The sequence below is a fragment of the Ascaphus truei genome, unplaced genomic scaffold (genome assembly GCF_040206685.1).
Source record: "Ascaphus truei isolate aAscTru1 unplaced genomic scaffold, aAscTru1.hap1 HAP1_SCAFFOLD_513, whole genome shotgun sequence".
In the NCBI taxonomy this organism is placed as follows: domain Eukaryota; kingdom Metazoa; phylum Chordata; class Amphibia; order Anura; family Ascaphidae; genus Ascaphus; species Ascaphus truei.
In genome coordinates, this window is record NW_027456844.1 from 112,501 (window position 1) to 127,220 (window position 14,720).

The window sequence follows — 14,720 nt, forward strand, 5'->3', positions numbered from 1 at the left end:
GTGCAATCTCTCTTCTCCCAATGGTATCCAGTCATGGAAAAATGTGTCCACTTCCAATTAAGCAATTATTATGCCAAGAAAAGTTTCTGTAGCCAATTCCAATTTGGCTTTTGCCCCAAACACTCCACAGTAACTACCCTCCTAAAAGTTTGCAATGAGATCCAGTGTGGAATGGAACTGGGACAACTTACTAGTGCAATATTCCTAGATTTTGCAAAGGATTTTGATACTGTTGATCATGCATTGGCATCTTAAGAGTGATGCATTTAAAGTGATAATTTTAAATGATAAATATAGTTAGACTATAGTTTGACTAGAGGTGACTGGGGACTGCATCCTTTCTGCAAACTCTTTTACTCAAGACAACAAACGGTAAGCTATTCAGATCACACTATGATCCCATGCTTGCTAACCTGCCTATTTCAACCCCCCACCCCTTTACAACTTATTCACTGCAGTCTCTCCCAAAACTGACAGCACAATACACTGAAACCCTGAACTGACTCTAGCATTGCAATACAGCTAAACATTTGACAAGGAACAGGCACACACCTGCTGTTTAGTCTGCACACACTGACTCTGCTCACAACAGCTCATTGCAGCACTGCCTACCTCTAGCATCATGAACCTGCTCTGTATATTAACTTTTTTCTTTCTCCTGGCCTCATGGAGATGTTACTCCCTCTATCCACTACAAACTCCTCCATCCTGGCCCACACCAAACATCACCATACACCCTGGACTACTCAAAAGCCTTGCACGATCTACTTAATGTTGGTGGAGAACTCTAAAAACCAGCACACCAACCACCTCTCACTCAAATGGCAAACATCACAAATCTACAACTTGCAAACAAATATCCAAATTTCTACTCATACTATTACTCTCTTTAGCAGGTGATATTGAACCTAACCCAGGTCCTCCCATTTCAGCTCTGTCCCATGCCCCTGAGAATTCCACCTTTAAATTCCAAAAAGGGCTATCTGTCGCCCATATAAACATCCGGAGCCTGCTGCCCAAACTGGACGAACTAAGGGCATGGTGCCTTATGCATAAACCCAAAGCCATCGTTCTTACAGAAACATGGCTATCCCCTAAAACCCCTGATGCAAATATCGCCATTCAGGGATACTCCATTTTTAGGAGAGATAGGTCAAAGAGAGGAGGAGGGGTGTTACTTTATATTGCAGACACATTACAATTTACACTGCTAAATTGCCCACCAAACCCACCCTCTTTTGAAATTCTAGTTGCCAAAATCTGCCTCCCCTTTTCTAAGCAAATCTTGCTTGCTGGCATCTACCGCCCCCCTCAAGCCCCTCTACAATCCCTGACTGATATCACCCAATTTCTTGGCTTCATTTCCTCTCTGAATGAGAAGAGTGAGCTGCTAGTTCTTGGGGATTTCAACTTCAATTGGCTTGACCCTAAAAAACACAAAATCCAGATACAACTCAAGTCACTTAACCTATCGCAACTCATTTCCCAACCCACACGGATAAACCTGAAATCACATAACCATTCCTTGCTAGACTGGATTCTCTCCTCAAACCCCAGCAGAATCCAATCCTCTGGCATCCTTCTTGATATTGTCAGTGACCATGCAATAGTGTACTGTGTAAGGAAAATTAAACCGCCCCATTCAAGCCCTAAAGTTCTCCTCACTAGAACATTTATAAACTTTAACCCACAAATGTTTCTGGATAACCTTACCAACTGCCCATGGCACAGAATCGATTTAATTCCTGACCCTGATTCTGCGCTCGACTATTTCCAATCTGAGTTCTTAAAACTCTGCGATACCCATGCTCCACTACGCAAAATAAGGGTACGGGGGGCCCACCTTCCATGGGTTACACCTGACCTTATAGCTCTCTACCAGTTCAGGGATGCCTTGTGGAAAAGCTACAAAGTAACTGGCACTACCAAGGATCTCAATCACTACAGATGCATGATGAACATGTGCACAAGGCAAACAAGGCATGCAAAAGCACAATATTACTCTGACAATCTCCACCAAAATACATCAAAACCAGCTAACTTCTGGAAGGTTATCAACAATATATTCCAGCCTCCTAACCATCAACAGCCAAGTAATATCACCAAGGGGGATATTACTCTGACAAACCCCACTGACATTGCAAATGCATTCAATGATTACTTTGTGGGGTGTGCCACTAACTTATTAGCGAAACGCAGCCCAAACCACAAACCTGAATCTCATCCTAGGAGTACCCCTATAATCCCACCCCCTCCCAACACTGGCCACAATTTTCAATTTGGCCCAGTATCTGAAGAGGAGATTATACAAGCGCTCCTCAAACTAAAACTAAGCAGCCAATGTGGACCTGACTTACTACAATCTAGGTTCCTACGACTTGGTGCCCAAGCCATTGCCAAACCAATTGCTTCCATAGTCAACTCTATCCTGTCTGCAGGCCATATCCCTAAGACCTGGAAAACTGCCAGAGTTGTCCCAATCTTCAAAAGTGGGGACAAAAACACTGTCTCAAACTACAGGCCAATCTCACTTCTCCCAATTCTATCCAAAGTCATGGAAAAATGTGTCCACTCCCAACTAAGCGATTTCTATACCAAAACAAATTTCCCTAGCCAATTCTAATCTGGCTTTCGTCCCAAACACTCCACCGTAACTACCCTGCTTAAAGTTTGCAATGAAATCCAGTGTGGAATGGAACGGGGACAACTCACTGGTGCAGTATTCCTAGATTTTGCAAAGGCTTTTGACACAGTGGATCATGCTATCCTGCTTAACAAACTCCAGAGCTCTGGAATATGGAAACATGCTTTAAACTGGTTTCAGTCCTACCTATCAGGAAGATCCCAACATGTGTCCATCTCAGGCTCTAACTCCAACCCCCTGGATATCATCTGTGGTGTCCCGCAAGGCTCTGTTCTGGGGCCCCTACTCTTCTCAGTGTTCATTAATGATCTTCCCACAGCTTGTAAGGAAGCCTCAATACACATGTATGCAGATGACACAATCCTATATGCACACAGCCATAGCCTCTCTGACCTTCAACACATACTTCAGTCTGACTTTTTGAGACTCGAAAACTGGATTTCTCAAAACAAACTGTTTTTAAACACTGACAAGACTGTAACAATGGTATTTGGGACCAAGACTAAATTTGTAAAGCTTCCAGTGACTGAGTTCCTGATTAGAACAAACGCGAACACCACCCTAACACCTGTCACTAGTTTTAAATACCTGGGCTTATGGTTTGACTCCCACTTAACATTCGGGATGCACATTGATACCCTGACAACCAAGACCTATGCCAAACTAGGGGTACTTTCCAGGAACAAATCCTCCCTAAGTCTCCTGGTCAGAAAGCGTATCGCACAGCAGATGCTAATGCCAATTATTGACTATGGAGACATAGTATATGGCTCGGCACCTCAAACCCACCTTAGCAAACTTGACACCCTCTACAATTCAATTTGTTGTTTTGTTCTCCAATGCAACTACAACACACATCACTGCGAAATGCTCAAAGAACTAGATTGGTCAACACTAGAGTCTAGGCGCAAAGTTCACCTTTCCTGTCTTCCTTTAAATTCTTCATGGGCAAGCTACCCAGCTACCTGAACAAGCTCCTCACCCCTACCACTTGCAGCACTTATCACCTGAGATCAGACTCCAAAAGACTGTTCATGGTCCCAAGGCTCAACAAAGTATCCGGACGTTCCTCCTTCTCCTACCGTGCACCCCAAAACTGGAACAACCTACCAGAGACTCTCACATCCACCACCAGTCTAAATTCTTTCAAATCTAAGGCTGTCTCACATTTTAACCTGGTCTGTAACTGTTTCATACAGTCATAATATATATTTTCTTTAACTGTGCACGCAATGTCTTGTATATAATGTATACCCTGTTCATTTATGTAACTGTACTTGTAACCATGTATTATTTGTTTTACTCTGTGCCCAGGACATACTTGAAAATGAGAGGTAACTCTCAATGTATTACTTCCTGGTAAAATATTTTATAAATAAATAAATAAATAAATGCTATCTTGCTAAACAAACTTCAGTGCTCTGGAATAGGGGAACATTTCTTAAACTGGTTACACTCATACCTATCAGATAGATCCCAACAGCATATGTCTATCTCAGGTTCTAGCTCCAACTCCTTGGATATCACCTGCTATATGTCCCTGCTCTGTTCTTCTCAGTGAAACTTATATGCTTATATATATGTTGTGGTTATTTTGGGGGTTCAATATGAGCTTGTAGGTGTTCTGTATGTTTTATAATTCTTGTTCAGCTAGTCTTAGCTGATTGGAGGGTGGCAACCTCCTACCTAATTGAAGCTCACTCCCTCCCACATTTAAATGGTTAAAAGCTCACTCCATGGCATCTCCCACTCTCAGGGAACTTGCTTGCATACAGTGTGATTGTGACAAATCTATTAAAGAGTGCTTTTCCTGGTAATGTACAGGTTATTAAAAGCTTCAATCAGACTTAGAACTTTGCAACTAATTTTGACAGATTTATTATAAATCATTCTTCCTGGCAATGCACAGGTTATTAAGAATCTATATTAGTGTTAGGGACCATTGAAACGTGGTCTGCCGTGCAGTTGGCTCAGGGGCTTACAACAATTTGACCACAATGTTAAACTAAAAGACCATTTTATTTATTAGTTATCTATACATGTATATTTAGGCACTGTACCGTGTATAAGTTTTACTGGATGTGCACTGAGCTTTGTCTGTGTTTTATGTTATGTCTTTGGTTTTAAATATATATATTGCCATGCTCAGTAGCACTCCTCTGTGAAACTTATATGCTTATATATATGTTGTGGTTATTTTGGGGGTTCAATATGAGCTTGTAGGTGTTCTGTATGCCAACTATAATACAACCTAGACTTATTACTAGTTAAATATCAGGGCATATGGCTTGACTACCACTTAACATTTCGGTTGTACATTGATACCCTGACATCCAAAACCTATGCCAAACTACAGTAGGTGTACTTTATAGGAACAAATCTTCCCTAAGTCTGCTGGTCAGAAAGCACATCGCACAGCAGATGCTAATGCTAATTATAGACTATAGCGACATAGTATGTAGCACAGAACCCCAAACTCACCTTAGCAAACTTGATATCCTCACAATTCAATATGCCGCTTTGTCCTCCAAAGCAACTACAACACACAGCACTGTGAAATGCACAAAAAACTAGATTGGTTGTTACTTGAGTCTAGGCGCAAAGTTCATCTCTCCTGTCTTGCCTTCAAATACTTTCTGGGCAAGCTACTCGCCTATCTGAACAAGCTCCTCACCCCTACCACATGCAGCACTTATCATCTGAGGTCTGACTCCAAAAGACTGATCATGGTCAAAGGTTCAACAAAGCCACTCCTCTTACCGTGCACCCCACAACTGGAACAATCTTTCCAAGACTATCAAAACCACCATCAGTCTAAATTCTTTCAAAACCAAATCGGTCTGACTTTTAAAATGATCTGTAACTGTAATTAATGCCAATTATTGACTATGGAGACAGAGTATATGGCTCGGCACCTCAAACCCACCTTAGCAAACTTGACACCCTCTACAATTCAATTTGTCGTTTTGTTCTCCAATGCAACTACAACACACTCAAATGCTCAAAGAACTAGATTGGTCATCACTAGAGTCTAGGCGCAAAGCTCACCTTTCCTGTCTTGCCTTTAAATTCTTCATGGGCAAGCTACCCAGCTATCTGAACAAGCTCCTCACCCCTACCACATGCAGCACTTATCACCTGAGATCAGACTCCAAAAGACTGTTCATGGTCCCAAGGCTCAACAAAGTATCTGGCCGTTCCTCCTTCTCCTACCGTGCACCCCAAAACTGGAACAACCTACCAGAGACTCTCACATCCACCACCAGTTTAAATTCTTTCAAATCTAAGGCTGTCTCACATTTTAATCTGGTCTGTAACTGTTTCATACGCCCATAATATATATTTTCTTTAACTGTGCACGCAATGTCTTGTATATAATGTATACCCTGTTCATTTATGTAACTGTATTTGTAACCATGTATTATGTGTCTTACTCTGTGCCCAGGACATACTTGAAAACGAGAGGTAACTCTCAATTTATTACTTCCTGGTAAAATATTTTATAAATAAATAAATAACTGTTAGATACGCCTATAACATGTATTATCTTTAACTGTGCATGCAATGTCTTGTATATAATGTATAACACTGTTGACTTAATGTAACTACTGTGCATATTTGTAACCATTATTTGTCATCATAACTCTATACTCAGGACATACTGTAAAACGAGAGGTAGCACTCAATGTCTTACTTCCTGGTAAAACATTTTATAAATAAATACAAATGAGGGAAACAGGTGCAGATAGGTATATGTATTATCATAACAAGCACATAACGTAACTCCTGGCTTAGTATACAGCAGGTTGATATTCTGTAAGGGAAATGCATTTCTTATTTGTTTTGGCGACACGTTTCCTAGTGTGAGGATTAGGAAAATGGAAACCATTTGGGCATTTTTAGAGCAATACATTATTAGGACAATATAGTGTGCTGTGAAGTCTTATTGTTTTAGTGTTGAAGTACAAGTCCATGTATTGTAAGTGAATTGGAACTTACACTTCCCTAACACGACGATAATGACTTCACAGCCTATCGAATATTGGTGTAAGTGTGTGAGAAGACCTCTATTCTTCATATCATATACTGACACAACAGAATGCATTAAAGAAGATGCCACAGAAAATGTAATGTAGCAAATGGAATATAATTTTAATTTGCGTGTCAGAAGTAATCAAAATCTTTACACCAAAAAGTCTACTTTAGGAGCTTGCCACAATATACGGTACAGTCCATGGTAAACTGTACATTTTCTTTCAAAATAAAGGACTATTCTATTTCACACGCTAAGCTCAGGTACCTGCAGAAAAGGGCATAAAAGCTGCTTTCTTTATAAAATTGCCCTCTGAATCGAGGAAATGATTTGGATTGAATTGTTCTGGATCTTCAAATTGTGTCTTGTCATGCAGGACAGATGAGAGCAATGGGATAATATATGTCCCCTGGAAAGGAAAACAAAAAATACATGAATATCAATTTAATGTAGATTAGTTTACATAATATAAATGATTAAAAAAAGAAGAATCTCTCCTTCACTTAGTCTGCATAGAAGATAGTTTTCACTGAAAAGAATATCCATGTGTTTTAAAATGCTTTTAAACATACTGTATTAACATCATATTTAATAATTTAGTAAAATATTTTTTAGAATCAACAAAAAAATCACATTGTTCATAGAAATCCCAGATATTGATGAGTTTCTTTTAATTGGAAAGATGTTATTTAATAAATAATAATATCCTGTAAACCATGCTTTATGTCCCAAATACCAGAAGGCTCGCTAAGCACATGCATCTGAGATAAAGTATATTAATCAAACAATATCAACTACAATTTGAAGATGGAGAGACCATAAAAACACACATTTAAAGCAATATTCAACATTGAAGCATTTCCAAAGTTCTCTAATGGGACTACAGCACATGACTCACTGCATATTTTTAACCATGCATTACAAATGTTGCACTTCCATGCAGTGCTTCTGCCTTCCATCATACAGTTTATAAGCTCATTTGGGTTAGAGACTCCTTGCTTTTAAATGTGATGCACTTATCCTTATTTGTATTTGTTCCCCTGTATTATATCTTATAAAACACTGCACAGAGTGCAATGGTGTCACTATAAAAATAAAAATATACTTAACAGCATAATAAAATGCTGGCACAAAGTGTACCGGTACATATCAGTTGTATATCAAATGTTGATTTCTTAGACCTACAACAGATTATCACAACAACAAAGGGTCAGGAGCGCACTCACATCCTGGTATATAAAAATGAGAAAAACACATGTAGCTATGTAACCCCTAGGCTACTAATCCTCGATCTAACATATAAGCCCTGGTACCAGTGCAGGCAGTGTTACGGTTAAATCTATGCCCTTGCTGCTGCAGCAGTAAACAACTCCCTTGAGTGACAGAAGGGTGGGCCTAAGGCCTGGGTACTGCCCTATCAAGGGCTCAGACCTAGGACCCTCCCTTGGTTACAAAAGGGGCTGCAGATCCACATTTATGCGGAGTGTGGAAGAGTTTAGCCAGGGCTCTGGTCACCTTCCTTCCCCCCCTCGGCGAGTGGGAACAGCTACCCATATTCCCCCAGGAGATTTGGGAGTCAGGGATAGACCTTTGGGGCCTCAAGCCCATGTGGTTGAGTCCAGGGACCCAAGAAAGAATATGTAGGCTGACGTACAATATGCTGTGTATGCTGTAATTGATGAATAAAGACCCAGATGCTGTTTATTATACTCCCGCCTGGGGCTGCCGTTCTTAAGGGGGAGTGAAAAGTGTTTTCCACAGGGGACTGCTGCTATCTATTATAGGCCCTGTGGAATGAGCCACACAGCACTGAAAGCTTCTCCTGCTTATCCCCAAACAACACCGGCGGATGCTCAGGGCCTTCCTGTAAACAACAGATAGCACCAACACCAGGTAACAACAGAGAATCTCCCTTAGGGTGGGGGAACACCTGTTACACACGCACACACACACACACACACACACACACACACACACACACACACACACACACACACACACACACACACACACACACACACACACACACACACACACACACACACACACACACTGTGCAATAAATTTTTGATAGGTGACATTCAAAAATAGAAAATAGTCTGCTCACTCACATATTTCATGAGCAGTAAGGGCTGTGCGGTTGTCAAGAGTAACCACCTTGTGTAATCCAAGGTTGACGCCTTTTTATATACCTGGGTGTGAGTGCATTCCTGACCCTTTGTTTTTGTGATTCGTACCTGGACTTGGATTGAGTCCTCTACAGGAGTGGCACCAATTCAGAATATTGTCTTAATTTAATATTCACTTTTTCACCAGTGTGTTCACTTGGTTCATTTTAAACGGTATTTGCTCTTGATCCCTTTGTCTTCATTCCTACAACAGAGTATGCAACCTGTAAGTGCCTGAGAACACGGAGTCGATGTTGGTTTCAGCTAAAGCCAGCAGCAGGGTTGAGCAATAATAACACAATTATTGTCAGGTAATCAGATGCAAGCAGTAAGCTTTGCTGCAATAGGGAAGCATTTTCTAAACACAAAATGTTAGCTTTATCTTGGAATGCAAATAATAGACTTACTTTTGGAATAAGATATCCTTTAAAGTTGACATCTTTAGTAGTTTCATGTGGCAAGCTCATTGGCAAGATGTCAGCAAATCTTTGGGTTTCGTGAATAACTGCATTTGTGAAAGGCATTTCTGTACGGTGATTATAGTTAGGTTGTGCTGATCCTATCACTCTCGTGATCTCTTTCTGTACCTTTTCTGCACATAAGAAAAAAATTATATATATATTTAAAAAAGCAATTAATCAGCACTAAAAATCTATATATCCAATTGAATTCCTATTAGAGGATGTTGATCAACACAACAAGTCTAGGTAAATTGAAAAAAGGATATACAGTACAGTAGGGTAGATGGCTCAAATAATTCCTGGGGTTTAAACAGCTTCTGCGGAATAAACCAAGTGCCAAATGATCTAAAAAACAAAAAGCAAAAGTGCCTGCCCCATAGTTTATTACCTTTTAAAACATATATTAGTTTGAAGAAACCGTAAAAATGTTCACTCACAATCAAATGTGTTAAAATCAAATTGTAGAAAAAACTATGACAGGTAAGGGTTTCTGCTTAGCTGTAACTGCCGGTTCACACTGGAAGCAAGATGAATCAGTTCCCTGCTGCAACCTTCGGTCTGGATGGCCTCCTCTCGGCTCAATCACGATGGAGCAGTGTCCCAGGGGAGAAGGAGAAGAGACTCCAATTGCACCTTCAGGAGGGACTCACTCATTGTTCAACAGCTTATGTAACAAGGCGGCAAATAGCTGAGCAGCGAAATACCAGAATTGTCCGTGATGGGGTGGGGGGGAACTTAGCGCAGCACCTCAAATGAAATCATTGTTGAAACCACTAATCAGAGAGGCCCTACGAGTTTCGACGCTGGCAAGCAACTTCCTCAGAGGCATACATTCAGCATTGTCCTTTGAGTCTGTCTATATGTCAAAGAACACCTGTTGTTACTTTCAATCATAGATATACACAATTATTAATTACATCCTAAAAGGTGCATAGACATAAAAACATTGCAATTGCTTTAATTGACACTGAACAGTAAAAGGCTAAAATGTATAATGATATAAAATTAATAAAAGTCTTAAAGGGAGAGTTTATGAAATATAAACAGTTGATCTATTAAATATATATCATCTATTATATACACACAATATGGAGGGACCATACCCTGCAAGTGCTTAAGGAACGGTCTTGTTCGGAAGCTGTGAAGAGGTAACGGATAGTCGAATACCTGCAGTTCCCAGTAGCAAACATCGTGAGAATGCACCGCGAGCTAGAGGGGAAAGCCACCGCCCAAGAGTTTGTAGAACTCCTCAGCCAGGCCTATGTCATAGAGGAGGATGAAGCTGAGACTTGGCTCAGTTTTGTGCTCTCCGACAGAAGGTGGAAGAAGAGCTGTCCACGTTTGTCCGATGCCTAAAGCTATCATTGTGGAATTTACTCTCAAAGAAAGTTATTTCTGCAACAGTCGTGAATGAATACCGATTCAAGCAGCTTATGAAAGGATCACCGCCCTCTCATCCTATACCTCTTATGATGCGATGCGCCTCTCTGGCGGAGAAACCCCCAAGCTTCACAGAATTGTTGGGTCAAATAAAGAAGCAGGAGGTTCAATTGCTATTCCACACTCCCAAGACATCCCAAGAGTCTAACAAGGGAGAGAGTAAGATAACCCCATCCAAGAAGCCTAGTGCGAAGGAGAAGCCTGAGGAAAACATCGCCCAGGAACCTCCAGGGCCGACACCCCAGGCGCTTCAGAGCTCGGGCTCTAATCCTGGCTCCAGTGCAACTCGAGGTAACCGCTGCTTTACGAGGGACTGTACGAAATTCCACCCCCGGAGCCATGGCCTTCACCGTTCACCTGGAGGAGCAGCTGTCCACATCCTCGGATAACGCCCCTGTGCCTAGTGCCAACCGGATGCCTACCATCGAGTAGGACCTGCGGCCATAGTACTAGTGGAGGGAATATACGCCTCCGTTTTGCTGGACACTGAATCTCAAGTGACCATTATCTATCGGCCCTTTTATGATCTGCAACTCCGGCATCTGCTTATGCAGTCGGCAGAGAAAATTAGGTTATGGGGCCTTAGTAGTGAAGACTACCCCATTGATGGAGTGTTTCAAGTACAGCTGGATATACCACAGCTTAACACCAACAAAATTCACCCGTTGGAAGTGGAAGCATTGGTATGTCCTGAACCCTGGGAACATCCAAATTCCCCCAACATATTAGGGACCAACACTGATGTAGAGCAATCCCTGATCCGGGCCTACCTTCAAGAAGCCGGAGAATTACCCTATCGTCCCTGCAGATTCATCTGGTCTCAAGGAAGAGTGCTACCAAAGCTCTGCCCAATAAGAGTTTGGACAATTCTTCAACCTTGAGAAGGGGTTGACAGAGATTCCACCAGCGGGAGTGAGACACATGGCCGCTGTACCTAACTACCTGGGCCGTGATGAAACAGACTGGTATTTTTCACTAGAAACCACGCCCAAAGAGGACTGGTGCCAGAAATGAAGGAGTGGAAGTCCTCGTTTCCTCGTCCTTCCTCAGTATCCATACAGAACATCTCGCTTCATCCTATACAGTTTAACGTCAGTCAAGCACTGGCCCGAATATAGCCAGTAGAATTCCTAGCTCAGGTAAATGTGATTACCGTGTGGGAAGCCCCTTCTGGATTGCAATTCGACTTCGGGGAATCGTCCTTGCCGTTGGAGTGGAAGAAGCGACTGAGCGACAAGTTGGCTGAGCGCCAAGAGGTGTTCTCCACTTGCGAAATGGATGCAGGCTGCAGCAAGAGTGCTCAACACACGATTTGACTGAACTATGCTACCCCATTCTGAGTGTTCCAGATGCATAGTTCCCAGGGATGTGGATGATGTGAGGAATGTCCTGAAAGTGATGGAGACTGCTGACATCGTGAATGAGTCCCGTAGCCCTTATGCCTCCCCTATTGTGGTGGTGAAGAAGAAGAACGGATCCATACACATATGTGTGGACTATCGTACCCTGAATCGCCGCACGGTCCCGGATCAATATACCCTGCTGTGTATTGAAGAGATTCTCAGCACCTTATCCATCAGTCAGTGGTTCAGCGTGCTGGACCTGTGGTCTGGGTACTTTCAGATCCCCTTGAGCTCTGAGAAAAGGGAGAAGACAGCGTTTGTCTGCCCGGTTGGGTTTTACCAGTTCACCCGAATGTCCCAAGACATTTGTGGCACACCCGCAATTTTCTAGAGACTAATGGAAAGGACCATCGGGTACTTGAACCCTCGGGAATGTCTGGGATATCTGGAAGATATCATTGTGTTCGGAAGGACAATAGAAGAACACGAAGAACGCCTGCTGAAGGTCTTGGATAGATTAGGAAAGGAAGGCCTGAAGTTGTCCCTGGACAAATGCTGCTTCTGTCACATCTCAGTCACCAATATGGGCCACATTGTGTCCATATAAGGGGTGGCTACCAACCCAGGTAGGGTAGAAGCAGTAGTGAACTGGCCCAGACCAGAGAATGTGATGGAGCTCCGATCATTCCTGGGGTTTTGCGGATACTACCAAAGATTCATATAGGGGAACTCCAGCAAGGCCAAAGTCCACAACAACCCGTTGAGGATCTATCCGGAAGATCTGCAACACAAAACCGCTTCCCCGCGAACGCCGTTCAGGGACAAGTGCATTTCCGCATTTGAGAAGGCATTCATTGAGTTAAGAAAACCCTCACCGAAGCTCCTGTCTTGGCCTATGCCGATCTGGAGCAGCCATATATCCTGTACGTGGATGCCAGCTTCAATGGGCTGGGAGCGGTATTACATCAGAAATACCCTGTGGGCCTCGGCCGGTAGCGTATGTGAGTCACAGCCTAACGGCGAGTGAACAGAACTACCCAGTTTATAAACTGGAATTCCTAGCGCTCAAGTGGGATGTGGTAGATAAATTACTTGATCTACGGGGTCTTCTTTGAAGTATGGACCAACAACAACCCAATGACCTATATCCTAACCTCCGCTAGGTTAGATGTCACTGGCCACAGGTGGTTGGCGGCTCTGTCTAATATTCAGTTCACCCTGAAATACATGCCAAGGCCCCTGAATGTCGGAGCCGACACTCTGACCCGAAGGCCCGGATTGAGTTCTGCATTGGACGATGGCGAATGTGAAGAGATTCCTGGCCCTGGGATTCGGGCAATGTTCTCCACAGCAGCGATAGTGGAGGACAAAGTCGCAATCTCCGAACTCAGAGTTGTGGACTCATTGGGATGTCAGTCGAAGGCACTTCCTGCACCATACTGCCATCCAGAAGGCATGTCCATAACCCAAGACTCTGTAATTAGCTGGAAAGAGATAGTGGCGCACCAGATGTGAGACCCGGTGGCTAAAGCCATACACCGGGACATCCAAGAAAATAACCCCTCCCACCGACACGGTCATTATTCTCATGTGGGAATGGGACAAGTTCCACATAGACCATGGCATCCTCTATCGAGTTAGCCCATATCACAACCACCCTGATAAGAGACAACTTGTCCTACCCAATAGATTGCAGTACCACGTCCTACTGCTGCGGCCGAGTTTATTCGAGCATTTGCCCGTTCTCGGCCGCAGCAGTAACCTGGCGCGCGCCGGAGGGTGCCGGGCGCGCGCCGAAGCAGCGGAGGAGCGCCCTCCGATCGGGGCTTTCTCCCTCCCGCTGCCGGGTCCGCCGGGTCCCCCGGAACCCCCTGCCGCGGTCCCCCACATCGCGGGACACCAGGGCTCCCTCGAGGAGCCCTGGACGCGCGTGCAGATGGCGCAGGCACCCGATGACGCGTGACCGCGCATCGGTGATGCGCGGCACGCTGAGGGAGTGCGGCTAGCATGCCGGGGCATCCCCCGGCTTGCGGTGCTAGCCGTGCTCGGATAAAACGTGTCGCCTGTGTATGGTCCCTACACGATGATCACGGACACCTGGGAGTGGACAAAACGTTTGGACTTATAAGATATCGGTTCTTCTGGCCCAAGATGCGGGAATTGGTGGAGCGCCAATGCCGAAGGTGTCTGCGGTGCATACAGTGGAAAACACTGCCTACACACGCAGCCCCCATGGGCCACCTGAAGAGCTCTGGTCCCATGGGCCAAGTCGTTATGGACTTTCTCTGCATTGAGCAAGACTTTAGAGGTATTGGCAGCAACAGGCGCAGGAGCAAAGCAAAAAGATTTCCATGAAAAAATAATTTGAGGGCAACTCCAAGGGGCCACTCACTTCATAAAGTACATACAGTACATGACTAGTATAGAATTAAAAAGCTACTGTAGTGATTGATTCTCAGAATATCAATAATTGCTATGCAGGAAAATGTCGAGAATCCCAATTTTTTTTTTCGGACTTGAAATTCAAATTGAATGAGAAGTCATACACACATGCGCCTAAATAATCAACAAGGTTCCAATGAGAAATACACACATGCGCAGAAATGTGGTGACAGGCTCGGAAAGATTAAA

At 43.4% G+C, this 14,720-nt stretch overlaps 1 protein-coding gene across 1 annotated transcript in view; it reads right to left on the reverse strand.

Moving 5' to 3' along the window:
• LOC142485023 (cytochrome P450 2K1-like) overlaps positions 1 to 14,720 on the reverse strand; it is a 103,535-nt gene that overhangs the window by 20,896 nt on the left and 67,919 nt on the right. The window contains exons 7-8 of the mRNA XM_075584253.1: positions 9,253 to 9,437; positions 6,945 to 7,086 (exon numbers count right to left, since the gene is read on the reverse strand). Of these exons, the coding sequence (XP_075440368.1) occupies positions 6,945 to 7,086; positions 9,253 to 9,437 (327 nt within the window). The remainder of the gene's footprint in view (positions 1 to 6,944; positions 7,087 to 9,252; positions 9,438 to 14,720) is intronic.